This window comes from Marmota marmota, unplaced genomic scaffold (assembly GCF_001458135.2).
Source record: "Marmota marmota marmota unplaced genomic scaffold, marMar, whole genome shotgun sequence".
NCBI lineage: Eukaryota > Metazoa > Chordata > Mammalia > Rodentia > Sciuridae > Marmota > Marmota marmota.
Window position 1 is genome coordinate 25,984,320 of NW_025999977.1, and position 19,779 is coordinate 26,004,098.

The 19,779-nt window shown below is 40.6% G+C and overlaps 2 protein-coding genes across 2 annotated transcripts in view; one reads left to right on the plus strand and one right to left on the minus strand.

Moving 5' to 3' along the window:
* The window catches only part of Abcg5 (ATP binding cassette subfamily G member 5), a 25,247-nt gene extending 8,888 nt beyond the window's left edge, over positions 1-16,359 (plus strand). The window contains exons 6-14 of the mRNA XM_015479723.2: positions 227-359; positions 1,803-1,942; positions 2,704-2,833; positions 3,273-3,486; positions 3,587-3,792; positions 4,725-4,863; positions 10,660-10,845; positions 14,789-14,901; positions 15,893-16,359. Of these exons, the coding sequence (XP_015335209.1) occupies positions 227-359; positions 1,803-1,942; positions 2,704-2,833; positions 3,273-3,486; positions 3,587-3,792; positions 4,725-4,863; positions 10,660-10,845; positions 14,789-14,901; positions 15,893-16,086 (1,455 nt within the window). The 3' untranslated portion in view covers positions 16,087-16,359. The remainder of the gene's footprint in view (positions 1-226; positions 360-1,802; positions 1,943-2,703; positions 2,834-3,272; positions 3,487-3,586; positions 3,793-4,724; positions 4,864-10,659; positions 10,846-14,788; positions 14,902-15,892) is intronic.
* A 2,600-nt stretch (positions 16,360-18,959) lies between these two features.
* Positions 18,960-19,779, minus strand: part of Dync2li1 (dynein cytoplasmic 2 light intermediate chain 1) — a 28,701-nt gene continuing 27,881 nt past the window's right edge. Inside the window, exon 13 of the mRNA XM_015479724.2 lies at positions 18,960-19,250. Coding sequence (XP_015335210.1) covers positions 19,188-19,250 — 63 coding nt within the window. The 3' untranslated portion in view covers positions 18,960-19,187. The remainder of the gene's footprint in view (positions 19,251-19,779) is intronic.

Here is a 19,779-nt window from a genome sequence, read left to right on the forward strand (position 1 = left end):
AAGTATATTCAGATTATTTATTTAAATCTGACACATGTATAATATTATGATTTAAGCCTAATTGGATTTTACTATAATAGGTTTGATTTCCCCAGTGGTGAATTTGAAAGTAGCCCATGTAATCTAGAGGGGTGTTGCCTCTCTTGAGCCTTTTCTAGCCCACAAACTGAAGTCGAAGCCACAGTCAACAGCCAGTCAGTCACCCTGGGCTTTGTGTCTCCTGCAGGTGGAGGCAGTCATGGCAGAGTTGAGCCTGAGTCATGTCGCAGACCGACTGATCGGCAACTATAATTTTGGGGGCATTTCCAGTGGCGAGCGGCGTCGGGTCTCCATCGCAGCCCAGCTTCTCCAGGACCCCAGTAAGTGCAGTGTGGACCAGCAGTGCCTGGGCCTCCCCATGTGTCTGCAGACACATGAGACCCTTTCTTCACATTCCTCATTTAGGCAGGGGTTTGTGTAGAACTGAAATCACTGACAGTTTCCAAACATTTTTGGAAGTACTATATGTAGTTCATTTCCAGATGCTATTCCACCATCCAACTATAGACAGTTCCCAACTTATGAAGGTTTAATTTATGATTTTTCAACTTTAGGATGGTGTGGAAGCAATACACACTCAGTGGAAATCACACTTCAGTTTTTGAATCTTGATTTTTTCCTGGGCTTGTGATACATGGTACCATTTTCTCTCATGATGCTGGACTGAGGCAGTGAGCCATGACTCCCATTCAGCCACGCGGTCACAAGAAGAAATGACTGACACTCTACAGTGGCCCTAAGTGTGCTGTTTTGTTCTGTAGGTTAGGTGTATTCGATGCACTTTTGACTTATGATATTTTCACTTTACCAAGGGTTTTGGAATGTAACCCATCATAAATCGAGGAGCATCTGAACAAAACATCTCTTAGACTCAGAAGCATTGCATGTACGTTTTAGTGTTCTGTTAGTACCTTCCATGAGTAGGAGCCCTCCTGGTCCATCCTTATTTCTAACACAGTGTCTACTGGGGAAGGCCAGTGAGTTCTGGTATGAGAAGTGGTGTTTATGAAATGTCAGGAACCAAAGTAGGAATTTAAGTGATGTGCTGAAAACTGTGCATGCCACAAGGAAGTGCCTCCACCTGTCTGGTTTGGTCACTTTCCCAACTTGGGCAAACCTTCCCACTCATGTGTACCTGCAAGTAGACATATGGCATCTAGGTACTTTATTTACACTGGGGTAGATCAAGTCTGCCTGTTCTTCTGGTGGTTTTTGGTCACTAGAAGGCAAAGAAGAGAGATGCTCTTAAGAGTCCTTGTCACTTTGGGGGCAGAAATAACCTATGGTTAAACTCTCTTCAGAAACCAAATATCTGGCCCACCTCAGACCTTGTTCCATAAGTCAGATTTCTTTGCTGTGCAAAGACCCTGTTAGTGCTGGAAGAAGCTTCAGACATGAAGTGGGATTGTGTCTTTTTGGCCAATCTCCTCTCAACTTTTTCAAAACATCTTGACACTTGCCTGCCAGCCTTGTTTCTTGTCAGAGTCCCCTGGATGGAGCCCAAAGAGAACATGGCACCAAGTAAGAAGCCTGATGTGGTTCTCTTAACCCCAAATATGCTCCAGAGCTGGGAATTGGGCCCTCCTAGGTCAGGTCTTTTTCTTGGGCTTGGGCTGAAAGCCAGTTTGCATGCAGCCACTTCTCAGCGGGCACTGTTTAGATGGGGTACAACGTTTCAGTAAAGGACTGGTCCAAATTCTGAGTTTTAAGCCCAGAACCTGGCCTAGGCAGAGGCTCAGATGTCTGACCTTCTTTGCCGGCAGAGGTCATGATGTTTGATGAGCCAACCACAGGCCTGGACTGCCTGACTGCAAATCAGATTGTCATCCTCCTAGCAGAGCTGGCTCGCAGGGACCGCATCGTGATTGTCACCATCCACCAGCCCCGCTCTGAGCTCTTCCAGGTAAAGGGTCATGTCTCTTGTTCTCTCAACTCAAGGGTGGGTGCATGGTGTGTTGAGTTGGGAACGGAGGGGCAGGTATTGATGAGCAACTGGAGCCAAGTCCTGATTTGGGAAGAGCAACAGATGGGAACTTGCTTCTTTTGGCATCTGCCACATTCCAAATACTTTCTGCACACTAGCTTGTTTATTTAGTAAAAGAATCCTCTGAGGTCCGCATCAGGATATCCATCCACCTACAGAAGAAAAGAACAAAACTTTGCAATGACTCAAAATTGAGCAATATCACACTGTAAAATGCTGGGATTGGCGTTCATGGTTGAGACGGTTTCAAAGGCTGTGTTTTTCCATTGAATCACATAGATTTCCTTTAAAGAAAAGTCTCACTCGATCCTCCCAGTATCGATTTAGTTAGCTATTATTTGCTTTGTATAGATGAGGATCCGATATTTCAAACACAAACAACAAACAAATAAAACATCCCAGGTTGCCCAAGGTCACTCTCAGTGGCATGGCTGGAACTTAAACCCAGGCCTGGTAGCTCTTCTCTACCCCAGATGTGATGCTGGGGCTCAGGATGGGATACAGCATGATCCACAGAGGTAACCCAGCTGGCAAGTTTAGGGATGCACTCCAAGTGTCTCCAATGGACTCATTAAGGATACTGATTAAGGTAATCAAAGGACTCACTAACTGCTTGGAAATATATTTCCCATAAGGACACGGACCTGACCACACACTAACATCATCTGTTGTCTGATCAGCACTTCGACAAAATCGCCATCCTGACCTACGGAGAGTTGGTTTTCTGTGGTACACCGGCGGAAATGCTTGATTTCTTCAATGGCTGTGGTTACCCTTGTCCTGAACATTCTAACCCTTTTGACTTCTATAGTAAGTTTTTCTTTCACATTCCCCATAGTGAATTATTTTTTGGACTTTCTCATCTCAGATTTCTGCCAGGATGACACAAGCTCTAGAGGGGTTTGGTTTTGCTTTTTTGTTGGTGCTTTTTACTTTTCAAGGAATTAATTCAGAGGTCCATTAATCATCATTGACCTATCAGAATGAGATGGGGAAATCTTTCCCAAATAAGTTGCTATACTCCTACTTTGACAAGAGAAAAATGAATCTCTATTCTTCTGAATTCTCCTAGGAAGTCTCAGTGGGATTTTTATGAGCTTTAAAATATTCTGATTTTATAAGTGGTCATTAATGACAGGTTTGATTCTGATGGAATGAATAATATCCAAATCAATGAGGAGATATTATTATTATCCATTGTATATGCATTTAAAAAGACATGAGTTATATCTTTGGGGGAAAAATGTAGTGGACCTGACATCAGTGGATACCCAAAGCAAAGAACGGGAAATAGAAACCTACAAGAGAGTCCAGATGCTTGAATCTGCCTACAAAGAATCAGACATCTATCGCAAAACTTTGGACAATATTGAAAGAACAAAACACCTGAAAACTTTACCAATGATTCCTTTCAAAACCAAAGATCCTCCTGGAGCTCTCTCTAAACTGTGGGTTCTCTTGAGGTAAGGAATTTTGGGAATGTAAGCAAGACCCATTTTAGGTGTTTGGACATTCACCAATAATGAAAGAAAAGGTATTAAAATGGGGTTGTTTGGTTTTCAGGAGAGTGACGAGAAACTTACTGAGAAATAAGCAAGCCGTGATTATGCGTCTCGTTCAGAATCTGATCATGGGATTGTTCCTCATTTTCTTCCTTCTGCGGGTTCAGAATGAAGTGCTAAAAGGTGCTGTCCAGGACCGCGTGGGTCTTCTTTACCAGTTTCTGGGTGCCACCCCATACACGGGCATGCTCAATGCTGTGACTCTGTGTAAGTGCTAGTGACCAGGAGGTAAAGTTTAAATATCTAAACGTCTCCCTGCTCCATCAGTCACCTTGCCCAAGTTCACTATTATAAGGGGACTTCTTTGAGCTAAACCTGGCTCTTTCCAGGATTTCTCTCTGAGGAAAGATCACTATTGAGTTACTAACACCTCAGTGTGTATTAACTCACCAGGTTGATCTCTATGAGTTTCTAAGGATCCGGGGAAACATGAAGTTATGAGGTGTTGGTAGTGTAGAGTTTGGGATCATTCCCGGTATCTCATCTTGGCCTTTAGGATGCACAGCCCATTTTAGCTACCAGGCCAAAATTGGCCTGGTAGCTTTTGGGGTCCTAATTTGGAATAGCCTTCACCTAATTTTCAAGCTCAGTGGGAATCCAGAAGCAACTTCTAGCTGTCTGATGTTATAGTTTATGCAGGAAAATGGATGTTAGAGGGAGTTCCAGAATATAACTCTATGTTCAGAGAATAAGAGGGAAGGATATTGCTTTTGCAGAGTGGGTCCTAGAGATGGGCATGAGGGGCAATGAGAAGTTTCTGCATTTACCAGGGTTTTCTGGTCCTCTGAGAGTTAATGTAGGATGTAGGATGCTACACAAGAAAAGGACAATGTGCCTCAAATCACTCATTCATGCCCCTTTTACATATGCTTTTCTGAATTGGTGACAACCCTCTGCTTTAAAGAAAAATAATTATGTTTTCTTATGCAACCATATCGCAGTTTAGGTTGAGTGTGGACTTTTGGGGTGGGGAGTATTTATTGTTCTGTGGGTGGCAGGTCCCTTCCTTCCTTGACTGGGGAATGTGCCCAGCTGGTCCTCACCATCCAGCCTTGACAGATCTCAAGCTGGGCCTGGGCTAGCCCTCCCTCCCTCAGCTCTGTGTGACTGACTGTTCTGGACCCTGCCTTGCATGCCAGTTCCCGTGCTGCGAACCGTCAGTGACCAGGAGAGCCAAGACGGCCTATACCAGAAATGGCAGATGCTACTGGCCTATGTGCTGCATGTCCTTCCCTTCAGCATCATGGCCACCTTGCTGTTCTCCAGCGTGAGCTACTGGTAAGAAGGTTTTTTGGAGGCATTCAGTTCATCTGGGCCAGGCCTGCCAAGGAGTCACAGAGGGCCAGTGGGGCCTCTGGAGAGAGCTCCAGGGTGCCTGACTTCATGTTCTCAGCTGCGGAAGAGCGGCACTTTGCCCCTCAGTGCCTAGAGCAAGGCCCTGTCCTTCAGGATATTTATTTCATTGTAAATGAAATCACAGAGCCACAGGCTGCATGGGACCGGAAAGCAAATCACGAAGACCACATGTTCCAGAAGAGTATGCCCCATGTGCCCTATAGGACTTAAGCTACGAAGAGGGCTCTCAAGGAGGTGGGACCCAGATGAGGCTCAGGAATAGGCATGGTGAGCGACTGTTCACCAGCAACTAAGTCTGGGCAGCTCTGCCTGAGACTTCGCTCATGGCCCTGGTGTCACACTCTGGGTGGGCTGAGAGGGCTGGAGGAGTAAGAGTGACAGCATCGGAAACCATGAAGCATAGATGCTGTTGGATTTGGATGGATGGCTTCTTTTTATTTCTTAGAACTTCATAAAAATATAAATCTAACATGGGGAGATGTAGCCTCCCTAATCACTGCAGCTTTGCCTTAGAAAAACATGGAGGAAATGACCCGGTATTCTCTGACTTCATAGTGTAATGGTGCCCAGCTCATTGTCCCGAGAGAGAACTACAGGCAGTTCTTGAGATGTTATCTCTCCTCATTGCCTGGGTTCACAGGCAGACGCTTCTAACCACATCTTGGTAACCCTTGATACTAAGCGAGTATCAAGACCCTCGATGCACAATATGAATCACTGTGATAAACTGCATGACGTATGAGTTCAAGGCTTGGTTATGAGAGCTCCTGAAAGGAGTTTGAAGGTCTGGGTGATGGCTCTTAGAAGTTGGTTTTAGTCTGGAGAATGACAGAGGCAAGGCCACTTGCCCTCTGTCAAGATGAGAGTGGACAATCCACCCAGAGCAATGGCAGGAACCACGTGGCTTCCTTGCTGGCCCTGATGAAACCTCCACATTCCGACACACAGAACATGCTGAATCTCTGGCTTATGATGCAAACCACAGTCCCATCTATTCAGGGTCCATGAATTCAGAGAAGTGCATGTTCCATGTTCTCTAAAGGCAAAGTTTCTATTTTATTTATTTATGGATTTATTTATATGTGGTGCTGAGAATTGAACCCAGAGCCTCACACATGCTAGGCAACTGCTCCACCAGTGAGCCACAACCCCAGCCCATGGCTAGGGTTTTGTTTTGTTTTATACCAGGGATTGAACTCAGGGGCACTAAACCACTGAGCCACCTCCCCAGCCCTGTTTTGTATTTTATTTAGAGACAGCATCTCACTGAGTTGCTAAGAGCCTCACCATTGCTGAGGCTGGTTTTGACTTCAAGATCCTCCTACCTCAGCCTCCCAAGCCTCTGGGATTACAGGCACACACTACCACGCCTAGCTCTAAGGCAAAGTTTTTTTTTTTTTAATATATTTTTTTAGTTGTTGATGTACCTTTATTATATTCATTTATATGTGGTACTGAGAATCGAACCCAGTGCCTAACACATGTTTAGGCAAGCTCTCTACCACTGAGCTACAACCCCAGCCCCTCCAAGGCAAAGTATTTAAAGTTGACAATTTTTTAGTAAAACAAGGCCAAGTGAAAACTGAAGATTTGTTAATTTAGAATTTTATTACTCATAATGGCTCATGGACCAGTGTCACTATTATGTGATTGTTTCAAATGCTTAATCACAGGCCCAGAATTAATGAATTGGATTCTGTATTTATGAGAACTTCCAAGTAATTCATGTGAACTTTAAAATTTACAAAGCATTGATTTTGAAAACCGTACAGTATTTGTAATCCTGACCCTGAGAAATAATTTAAACTGTAGGACTTGAGAAAACAGGATAATTTTAAACCAGGTTCTGTGCAATCATCTAGTTCATGACTATTTTAGTCAGACATTAAAATGCAGAATCATTTCTAGTATAGGTAGCCATGTAGCAAATACTTCATTTAAATGACAGGAATATTTATTGAATGCCTACCAATTGCAGGCACAGGGTTGGTGCTAGAGGAGATTCAAAGAGGAGTAAACATCAACTTTGCAAAGATTCTATAATCAAAACATCTCTGAGAGCCAAGAGTGTTTTTGTAACTCTTTAGCAGCATGATCTGACCTGAACTCACTGAATAGAACCAGCAAGGGCTGGTTCCAATTTCTGCTTAGCAGAAATATTCATGGGCTTTATTACAGATGTGTTTTCAGATTCTATTGCAGCAAGTATGGTCTACCTTTCTAGAATTGGTAAAGTTCCACATTCAAAAACACATCTGGTCATATGAAGTGGCACATAAGTGCATTCCCAGCCATTCAGGAGGCTGAGGCAGGAGGATTGAAAGTTTGAGGCCAGCCTCAGCAATTTAGCAAAACCCTGTCTCAAAATAAATAATAAAAAGAAGTGGGATGTAACTCAGTGACAAAATGCCCCTAGGTTCAATTCTCAGTGCTGAAAGAAAAAAAAAAAAAATCCCACAATCTGGCCTTAAAGCATTTCAGATAATGAACTGTGGACATGAACAAATCTCCAGATGACTTTGATTCAAGGAAATGTAAAATTAGTCTTATAAAGGACCACAAATGCTTCACTGAGATATACAACAATGACAGCAGCTAATACATATTGAGCACTTACTTTATGTCAGACGCTGTGAGCTTTAAATGCATTAATTCACGTAATGCTTGCAGCTGTCCTGTGAGGTGGTCCTGGACTTGTCCCTGTTTGTAGATGGGAAATTGAGACACTGATGGGATGTCTTCCCCATCTCACATCCACAGTTAATATTAGAGGACAATAGGTGTCCATCTGCTGGGTGGGAAGAAGGGATCCAGGAAGAAGGGAGAGGAATTCTTGAAAGTTTTGGAGAAGAACTCAGAGGGTTTGGGGGAAGAACCTGAGAGGGAGCAAGGGCGTTCCAGGTGAAAAAAGCAAGGACACAGGTTCAGAAGCAACACAGATAAGATCTTTTCAGAGAAATGGTTCAAAGTGCAGTGGGAAATGAAGAATCAGAGGAGTAGAAGAAACAGACAAAACCTTGGTGGCTGCTAGGAGAGGCACTGACTGCGAGACTAAGGGCTGGCACACAGTTGATAATGGGACATGGGAGAGGATTTTGCATCAGGAAGTGTCCCCTCTGTGTTGGGTTCTGGACGGTGAGTCACTTTGACAGCAGACTGGAGTTAGGACAGAGTTGTTGGATGGCCCAGTGAGGAGCCTTTGCAAATGTCTATGGGAAAGACAGAAGCCCCCAAATGAAGAGTAACTGTGGCAAGAGAAAGGGAAAACCTTTTTTTGGGTGGGGATATTGGGGATTGAACCCAGGGGCACTTAACCACTGAGTAGTATCCCCAGCCCTTTTTTATTTTTTATTTAGAGATAGGGTCTCACTAAGTTGCTTAGGGCCTTGCTAAGTTGCTGAGGCTGGCTGGCTTTGAACTCCCGATCCTCCTGCCTCAGCCTCCTGAGCTGCTGGGATCACAGGCGTGCATCACCAATCCCTGCAAGGGGAAATCACTTTGAGATTCTGGGAAAGTAGAATCAAATGGATTCAGATATGGAATGAATTTGTTGGAATAAAGAAAAATCATAGATGATGCTTGGGTCTTCAGCAGGAGAGGATGGGAGGATGAAGCATCCTTACCAAAGTTTCCTGGAGAGAGAATGGTTTTGGTTTTTTGAACACTTTGGTCTGGGTTAAGATGAAGTACTGAGAAAAAGTAGGAGAAACAAGAGTAAAGACCCGTGACAGTACAGAGAGAAGGGAGGAAGCAGTCTGAGTGTAAAACCTTAAAACAGGGACAGAGACTGGGAAGAGAAGAGCAAGCCGACGAAGGAGGCAAAGGAGTGGTCAGGGAGGCAGAGGGAGAAGCAGCACTGGGGAGCAGAGGGGGGAGAGGACTTCTAGGGGGTGTGGCCAACCCTTTTGGTGTGACAGAGGTTATGTGAGGTGAAGCATAAGAAGAGGAGTTCACTGCAATCTTCCAGAGGAGAGCTTCAGTAGACCAACGGGGATGCAAGTCAGGTTTACAAGGGAAGAAGGGGCAAGACGGAGGAGGCAGATGTTGTCTCGGGGAGCTTGGTGAAGGGGAACAGGGGAGCTGCTTAAATGATTATCAGACTCAAAGAAGGGTTGCTTAGGATGTGGCAAATAGGATCATAGAAAACAAGGGGGCTGGAGGTGAAGTTCAGTGATAGAGCATTTCCCCGCATGCTCAAGGCCCTGAGCTCGGCCCCCAGCACTGCAAAACAAACAAACAACAACAAAAATCAGGTTGTAAGTGGATTTAAATACAGATAAAATTTGCTAAGCTATAGATCAAGTTTTCAGAGTAGACCAAGGTAGGGACAGGAGAACCAAATAACATGGAATCATGATACCAGGAGATAGGGCCACACTTGAAAGAGATGGGGATGGATAGAGGAGGAGGGGGGAAGAGAGAGAGAGAGAGAGAGAGAGAGAGAGAGAGAGAGAGAGAGAATAAGAAATTCATAAAATGGGAAGTGAGCACTGGAAAAGAAATAGGGGAGGGGGGTAAAGTAGGGGTTCATGTCAGCATGATGTGACATGCCATTGGAATCCAAGATGCTAGGAGGAACTTAAAGGGTTCAGAAGCCAGTTGAAGCAAAGGGGCAGAATGGCGTCAATTAGTACAGCAATATACTGTGTTCCACACACTTTAGTAGCTTAAGTGACAAGCAGTTCCCAGAGGTGAGGACTAATCCTGCAAAGATGACAGAAGGCAGCAAGGCCCCGAGGGAGTGAGGGCTGGGGAAATGGGAGGCAGAGGCCATGATAAGAGAGGGTGTTTTGGAATCTGAAATCTTGGAAGTGAGACAGTTTTGAGTAATAGCTAAGTCTAAGACATGCCAAATGACCCAGTTCCATCTGAAAGGAGATCAGCTAATTAGGAGACAACCTGGTTATGCTGATGACTCATCCAGGAGATTAAAGACCTTGAGGAAAATTAAAGCAATAGGAAGGGAAAGAACGACCCTTGTCCAGATTCGACAAATCACCAAAGGTGAATGTTTTAAAAGTCACAAGACAAGCCAGGTGTAGTGGCACATGACCCTAATCTCAGCTACTCCGGAGGCTAAGGCAGGAGGATTCAAAGTTCAAGCCAGCCTGAGTGACCACTTAGTGAGACACTGTCGCAAAGTTAAAAAAGAAAAAAACAGATGCAAGAAAGACTACACTGGGGAAGGGAATCGATAGCGTAGACAATGATTTGTACAAGAGGCAGAGTGATGGTCTAGAGGGTGGGTGGGTATCAGAAATGCCAGTTTCTTTCTCCACTGTACAAATTCAATAAAGAGCAACTAAGTCTATGGTCATTAAAACATGCTGTCTCCCTGTAAGATATAATTTGGTAAAAGGAACATAGGAGAAAAGGGTATGGATATAGGGTCACTTGTAGTATAGGTAGTAACACGGTTATTTATGAAGAGACCTGGGAGTTCACCAGCCCTACTTATGACAGCTAACAGGTCTAAGTAGTTTAATATTTTCCCATGAGAGCTGAAGGAGCTGTCATGGCGACTGACTTTGAGTTGAACAGAACCCACTGTGGTAATAAACGATCTCAAATATTGGTTCTTCCCAAAGGCCTTAGAGAGGGGAGCTGGGCTTGCCCTGCTGACTCCTCCCACCCAGGATTATTCATAGAAGGCAAATATGGTATTTTTCTTAAACGAGAGTGCTTGGAGAGCAAACTAAAGAACTTGTGTTTTTCTAGGACTCTGGGCTTATACCCTGAGGTTGCCAGATTTGGATATTTCTCTGCTGCTCTCTTGGCTCCCCATTTAATTGGTGAATTTCTGACTCTGGTTGTACTTGGTATGATCCAAAACCCCAATATCGCCAACAGTGTAGTAGCTCTGCTCAGCATTGCTGGGGTGCTGGTTGGATCTGGATTCCTCAGGTAAGATATAATGATTCAAAGGACTTAGCTTGGTATGTTACTAATGAGCACTTGATAATGATTGTTGTGTAGGAACCCCAGAGAAGAGCTATGGATACTTGCTAAAGATATTACTTTATAGTGTGGTGTGTTATTTATATTGCTTGCTTATCATTATTGCCTTAGACCTTGAGCTTTTCACCAGGTGTTCAATGAAATGTCTTTTTATTGGGAATCAGGAAATGACAAGGTAAGTGTTCTATTGATGATTCACATATAATAAGCCATTAAAATGAGAGAATAAAACCCAACCTGGATGTTCCAGAAAAACTCACAGCTCATACAATAGGCTAAATGGTGTGTGTATTAGTTCACTTCTGACCTGGTACTGCTGGGTCCCTAGTCCAGTTTCCAAATCCCAGTTTTTTGGGGGAATTAAGAATAGTCAGATTAAGAAAAGAGCCTACAGGATGAAAGACAGCCCCCCAAAGTATTAAGACTTAAAAGATGTACATCAAATGTTTATAGCAATTATGTCTGGGTGGTATTTAAATTCTTCTTCATATTTTCTATATTTTAAAAATATTCTATAATGGACAAGCATCATTTTATAACCAAGATTACACACACACACACACACACACACACACACAGAGAGAGAGAGAGAGAGAGAGAGAGAGAGAGAGAGAGTTTTTAAAAGTAGCAGAGGAAAGGTTAGAACATTTTAAAAGGGTAAAAATGATTCCAGGCAGGTGATGAGTAGGATCTAGGAAGTAAACTGTGGGCTCCAGGAAATGTTAACAGGGCTTTGTTTCTTTGGCTTAAAAATCAAATAACAAAAAAACCTACTAAGCATCTACTATACATAATTTCCTTTCTTTATGTAGTTGTTTAACTCTCAGAGAAATTTGGGTAAGGAAACTAAGGTCAAGCTTACTCAGCTCAAGTCCTGCCACCTTGAAGACACCCATGATGCCCGTGGACCCGGGAGAAAGTGCTGCCCTAGGACTCCGAAACTTCCTCTAATGCTTTAGCAGTCCCATGACTATGAACAAGTCACTTTCCTATCTAAATTAGTTTCCTCATTTATAAAATGGAGGTTCTTATCTGGGCCCTGCCCACCTTAAGAGATCACAAGGAGTAAATAAGTTTATCAACACGAGAACACATTGTGAGCTATACCGAGTTATAGAAAAAGAGAGATACTATAAAGCAAAATGAGACTGGGCACAGTGATGCACACCTATAATCTCAGTGGTTTGGGAGGCTGAGGCAGGAGGATCATGAGTTCAAATCCAACCTCAGCAACAGCGAGGCACTAAGCAACTCAGTAAGACCCTGTCTCTAAATAAAATACAAAGTAGGGCTGGGGTTGTGACTTAGTTGTTGAGTGCCCCTGAATTCAATCCTCAGTACCAAAAAAAAAAAAAAAAAAAAAAAGCAAAGTGAGCTAGCTAATCAATCAGGAAGGATTTTTAAAAATTTACAATTCATTGTATTTGTCTCAGTTGTTTAAATGAATTGTTAGCTTCTGTGAAAAATGCACAAATCAAATCACCACAAGGTTATAGAATCAAGCTGGCAAGGTGCAGACCCAAGCTCTTTTATATTATGTGGATCATTAGAGTGCCCATCTAGCAATGTTTCATTTGTGTGGTTTTAGGAAAAAGGGATTAATTGCTCCTGAGAGGAAGGCAGTGACCAACATTACTAGATGCTTTGGGGTTCTTTCCAAAATCTTCACATCCCAAGGGTTCAAGCAGATTGTACTTCCATCATAGAATTAAAACTCCACTCCTAGAGGCCACTTTAAGCTCCAGTCACTACATTTCTGCCTGTCCCTCAGGTGTGCATCTTTCCTGACTAAACTGCCTGTAGCATTTGTCCTTCTGGGTCCCTCTTCCCTCAAACACGAATGGAAATAGCTTTGTTCTTCCTTCTACTTATATAATGCGAATTCTTTAGGGCAAAAAACACATACACTCTAGAACTGCATGAAGAAATAAGAACCCCGAAGTACTACCACCAGAGTTCAATTTTGTTGCATATCTTGCTAGACTGTAATAACATCTTTTAATAAAAACGAGATCAGATTTTTTGTAACATGGGAAATATGCACACTTCCTTCCTATGAGCTACATATCGTAGATAGTCTCATGTCAATCAATTTGGACCTGTGCTTCCTCCCTCTTGAAAGCATAAGGGTTTCTGTAACGGCCTGCTTCTCCTCTGTGCCTCTCACCCGCCCATCTGTCTCCTCTGCCACATGCACAAAGCCAGTCCCACCTTCCCATGACTAGAGGAGCGCTCTGACAGCTCCTGAGTTTTCTCCCAGTGCCCCTTGCGTGCCACCTAGCGCCTCAGCCTTTCTTTTAATAGACTGTCAACCACTTAAGGGCAGCAGCTGTGTCTCATTCTTTCTCAGGTGCCAGCCTATGGCCTTGAACCAAAAATTACTTGTTGAACTGAAAGATTGCATGCATGACTCTCAAACTGTCCGCACACTGGATCAGTCACCAACTCATGTGGTTTTCTTTTCTGATGTCAAGTCACAGGCATGTGGAACATTCGTGTTTCATCCCACGTAGTACAGGAGGAGAAGGAGGCACACGGTTCTTACCTTGAACGGGCAGCCAGCCAGGCAGCTGACCTCTCGTGGCCATCATCCTATTCCGGATGTCTATCATCTGATACTTGAACTTTTGCTATAGCCTGTTCCCTTTCTTGCTGTCCTCAATCTGCTTTTTTTCTGGTCCATCTTATTTGCTGGTGCCACATTAACTTTCCTTAAAATAATGATTTCAATATGACCTTTCTTAAGGTCATGCAATGTCAACTCGTTTCAGGTCTCCCACACTTGTTTCTAGCTGTCTTTCTAACTCACCTCTCACTACTCCCACTTCAAATCCTCTGTGTAGCCTTTCAGTTCCATTCGGTCCCAAATGCAACTTTGACAGGCCTGTGCCCAGGCCATTTCTGTCTTCTGTGAATGTCCCTTTTCTTCCTCTAAGTCCTTCCCAAATTCCCACCTATCCTTTTCAATGAACAGCCTCTCAATGTGGTTCATTCATTTTGTGCTTAAGAAAACTGCCAATAACTCAAAAGTCATGGAGTTTGGGGGTCATGTGAGATTAGGTGAAACCATAAATACCCAATATAAGAATACTATGGACCCGTAGTACCGGGTTTTTAGACTTTCTTGACACAAGTTGCTCACTACTGAGCATTTTTTGTCTTAAGGATGCATAGTCTGTGTCTCTAACTACATTGTGAATTCTTTAAGATAGGACATTTTTTTTTCTTTTTTAATTCCTAAAGCACTTGGAACTAGTTCCTTATAAGAAACTATATAGTGGACCAAGAACACCAGTGTCAGCATGAAGTTCTTCCTGAAATAGACTGGAGAGGAGACAGAATTCCTTCTCACAATGAATGTCTGCTTGCTCTCTTCATCCTTTCTCCCTTGGGGTCTCGTTTTAGTGTGTGTTTCTATCAGTGCTGCTTACCCCAGAAATGAGACATTGATCCTAAGAGGAATACTGTACCACACAGCTTGATTGAAAATGACTAAGTGCTCCATTGACTGACTTGGAAGGATGTCTGAGACGCATGTTTGGGAGGAAAAGTCAAAAAAGAGCATGAGGCATCTAATTCCATTTGTGTAAAATTTTATAAAATAGTGTAAAATTTTATATATACATAGATATGTACACGTATGTAGGTATGTTTATATATGTGTACATATATACATATATAATATTTTTTCACCAAAATGTTAACAATGGTTATTTCTGGGTAATATTTCTTTATATTTTCAGCAGTATTTGAAGATTTTTGTAGTGAGCATAATTTTTATAATAGAGATGGAAAATTAAGAAAGCATAAAATAAGGATTGCCTTTCTTTTTGTTTAGTAAAACTATTTACCAGAGCCTACTGAATATGTCTCTTTTCCTTTTCTTAAGAAACACAGAAGAAATGCCTATTCCTTTTAAAATCTTCAGTTATTTTACATTTCAAAAATTTTGCTCTGAGATTCTTGTAGTAAATGAGTTCTATGGACTGAATTTCACTTGTGGTAAGTAATCTATTTTGGAATATTATTTTTACATATTACTCTGAGGAAGCAATTTCCTGAGGGAAACATTTTCTAATAAATGTTATATTTTATAGTAAATTGATTTAAAACCTTGTTTTGAAATAAAGTCCAAAATTTTCTTTAAAATTTAAAATAAAATAGGCCGCCCATGGTAGCTCATGCCTGTAATCTCAGTGACTTGGGAGGCTGAGGCAGGAGGAGCACAAGTTCAAGGCCAGCCTCAGCAACTTAGTGAGGCCCTGAGCAACTTAGCAAGACCCCACCCCAAAATAAAAAAAAATAAAAAGAGTTGGGGATGTGGCTTAGTGGTTAAGCACCCCTGGGTTCCATCTCCAGTAGCCCTCCCCGCACCAAAAAAAAAAAAAAAAAGGCAGTGGTCAAGTTAGTCTCCTGTCAATCACCTGATGCTTTTAGAAAGCAACAGATCTTACGTACATTGAAGTAAACACTTGTATATTTTAGATAGGCTCTGAAGTGGCTTTTTGTTCCCCAAAATGTACACAGTATATAACTGAGTAAAGCCATTTTTTATGGCAAAAGTTGATCCCCCAATCCCACAAGAGAGCAATGGGAACATAACAAGGTCCTCATGATCACTGGAAATCTGAGGGTCACTCTGAAGACAACTAAAGAGCATAGTAGAACTTAGTGGTTTGTTTCAAATTAGGTGACAAGATCAGTAACTTTAGGATATTTGGTGTAGGGTGATCATAGTTTTTATGTGGAATATGGTAATGAATCTGTACTCCCAATGGAAACAAATCCATCTCCATCTTCAAATGAAGCCGAGGCCCAGAACTTTCACATTTGCTGTATCTAATTGTGCATTCCAGGCTCTCTTAAGATGAATCTTTTATGAAGAAGGGTACTCAGCAGAGTGCTAAGCTCTTTGTGAGTAGTAGGTAAACACTTGTTGATTAAATAGCCTAAAATATACCATATCTGACATTGTCAATCTTTTTCTTGGCAGGCAGATTAAATGATTCTATGATGTATCATCCACTATGTACCATCACTCAAGGAATTCAATTCATCGAGAGAACATGCCCAGGTGCAACAGCCCGATTCACAAAAAACTTTGTCATTTTATATTCATTTATCCCAGTTCTTGTCATCCTAGGAATAATTGTCTTTAAAATACGGGACTATTTCATTAGCAGATAGTAAAGAACATTGCTGGGAAGATGGGACTTCAGTCTAGATGTGACAACTGCTTTGACTGGAATAAGAATGCCATGTATTTCTTTTTCACTAGAACATTTTCAATCTTTTAACCATGAAGACTCCATTTGTGCCTCCTGGATCCACACAGGACTTGAGTGCAATGGAAATGGTTCAAAGTCCTTTGCTATTCCAACTTGTGGGGATGTGGTATTTGGAAATAAGTGACTGAGCTGGTCCAAGAATGTAAATAATAAAATTCATAAACTTATGGGAGATTAGTGTAACTATTTGCTTCCTTCGTTCTAGACACACAAAAAAAGCCAATTAAAAATTATGTGTATATGATAAAGAATTAAGTAAGAACAAAACATTTGAATTATCACTGACTGGAATAGTAGGTAAAAAAGACTTATGGGTCTAACTGGAGCAAAAGATCCTGCAGAATTGGGTAAGAAGCTTTAGCTGTCATTTGCTCTTGTCCACATGAGAGGTCTGGGTTGCCCAGATCACATTGAGAGGATGTTGGACAGATGGACAGTGAACGCCACTGATTCACAGCACCCAATAATTTTTTTTTTCACATTTAAAATTGTAGGAAGGGGCTAAATAGTAAATGCTACATACCAGATAAACCTCTGGTGATGTTTTAAAATGAGTTTGCTATTTTTTGCTTTTAGTCTAGTTTACTTATAAAATTAAAAGTTACTAGATAGGTGTATGCACTGACAAATGACCTCTTTAAGGTTGGAGATGAGCTATTATTTAAAATCCATGTTGAAAAATGCTCATCTGACACATTTTCAGATGAATACAAACACAGACACGTATATTACATGTGTACAGGGATGAAGTTATGGATACAATTAAATATGGATTCTTTAAAAAAATTTTTTAGTTGTAGATGAACCAATATCTTTATTTATTTTTATGTGGTGCTGAGAATCAAACCCAGTGCCTCACACGTTCAAGGCAGGCGCTCTACCACTGAGCTAGGAGCACCAGCCCTAAATATGGATTCTTTACTAAATGATTTTTCATCCTTCTGATCGATCTTCAAGTAATTGACATACAAGTCTGAAATGAAACTATCTCAATGTTACCATGGAAACTTGGAGCAAGAATATCCTAGAGAGCATATGAACTTGTTCAGTTACTGTGACCTAACTTATAAAGAATGATAAATTATAGCACTTGAAACGGCTCATGTTATAGTAGGAAAGATCATTTCATTAAGGAAACCACAGTAAAATTCTCCTGCTTAGAACGGTATTTAAGGATCTGGAGACACTGGTAAATTACCAGAATAGTACTGTCAATTTTTATAAAAGGTCTTTGACACCAATGATTATGGTATAATAGTTACATAATGCCTTACAGATTATATATGTCACATCAGTTATAGACAATTCTGGAGATGATAATCTATTAAAGTTGTTCAAAGAGAGTCCCACAGGAATCTCTTTTGAAATCACTGATTTCAACTTACTAAAGATATGGGTGTACAAGGTAAGTGGAAACATTTGCTGCTATTCATATGCAGATGAATTTCATTCTAGCTCAGAAACATTTGGAAAATTGACATCACACGTGACTTCAAGCTATTAAATGTTAGTGATAGCATCGTAGGAAAACACAATGGCTTTCAACATATGACAGTTTGTGTCTCAAGTAAAAAATGGACAGTAATATGTAAGAAAATCAAATTATATAATAAAAATTCCTATTACTATTGGGGAATAGGATTTTTCTTCCCACCAAGTCAGTGATATTTCTGAGATCATATTGTTCACTGTGAATTTAAAGGGAGCTCTTTCTCGACTGCAAAAAGGCAGGGAATCTAACTGTTCTTAAGACTGAGATTCTTTGGGCTGGGATTGTGGCTCAGTGGTAGAGTGCTTGCCTCAGGCGTGTGAGGCGCTGGGTTCTGATTCTCAGCACCACATATTAATAAACAAAGTAAAGTCCATTGACAACTTAAAAAAATATTTTAAAAAGACTGAGATTCCTTGAATAGGACATTACTTTCCTATGTTCATATATGAATACATGACCAATGTAATTCTGCATCATGTACAACCAGAAGAATGGGAAGTTGTACTCCATATATGTATAATATATGTCAAAATATATTCTACTGTTATGTATTAACTAAAAAAAACCAAAAAAAAAAAAAAACTGAGATTCTTTAGAAACATGCTAAAAATCCTGTTCTTAAGAGTGTCAGAACTATGTGTGCTGCAAATAGTTTATGAAGTCCTATTGGTTGGCAGTAATCAGATATCTACTCAGATGCCACTGGTCAGTCTGAGTGTTCTTGGAGCTGGTACATGTGCTTTTTTGAAGGTAGATGCAGGGCACATTAGAGTCAATGTATTTTGTATGTGGAAATGGAACAATAAGAATAACTTTCCTGATTAACGATAGCAAACATTCTTAAAATTAAAGTTGGCTAGCAAGCACACAAATCCACATAACTGGGAAGGTTTCTTAAAGGTTATACTACCTTGGACATGATCCTGGTTATCCCCAACAAATGAAGTTTTGGTTTACTTATTGATAGTTTATCTCCCCTAAATTTGCCTGTTCTGCAAAAAGTGATATTTAAATAAGTGAGTCAGTCTCACAGAGGAATGCTGATTTAAAATGTTCCATTCCAGACAATTGATTCAGGATCTCTTGATGTGAGGACCCAGGAGTGTCCATTTTAAATAGTCCTTCACTCTTGAGGGTAAAACCAGCTACAGCTGAATATACCACGTATCCAACATGGGCACTTGAACTTATTTTTAAAACCAAATACTTTTGCTTTCCTAAAAACATGAGCAGATATGTATACATGCTTACTTAGGTCTATACTACTTACACGTTAGAGGTAGATAATAAAAGATTCTTTTATTTTTCAAAAATATATTATATGTAGTCACACAATTTTTCCCCTTCGAAAATATTTTAGAATATCCAGAGAGTTGCAAAAGGACAAGAACTTCAGCTTTTCTTCTAACAAATTACACATCTTAACTTTTGTCACATAATGACACAATATTTAATAATCTTACTTGGATTTGGGAAAGAAGAAATAAATACACAATAGTTGAATTAAGTCAAGAATCAAGATCAATTTGTTTCCAAGACTTTGAAGAGCTTCTCTTGTATTGCTCCAGTTCCTAAAACAAAAATGTATTATTTAAGAAAAATCAATTTTATAAATTCAAGTAGACATATTAAAGCTGCCTTAGCATTTTTAGATAAAACAATGTGTTCTTTCTAGCATTATCATTCTCAAAGCTTGTTGATAATTATTTTATAAGTGATTGTACTAAAGATCAATTTTCTAGAAATAGTCTTCAGAGTTTCTGTGTAATCTAAACAGAAATGAATTTATTAAAGTTTCATACAAAATTATATATTTCATATATCATACAAATTGTCTTTTAACTAATAAAATGTAGCATCTGTCATACTTTAAATATTGATCTCATTTTAATTTGCTGTTCAAAGCTGAAGTTGAAGTTAGCAAAATATCAACATTTAAGATGTATATAATCTTTGAACCAGTGATTCTACTTTTAGAAATTTATCATACAGAATTATAGAGAGGTATACAAGGATATAAATGGAAGAATGCTCATTGATTTATATATATATATATATATATATATATATATATATATATATATTTTTTTTTTTTTTTTT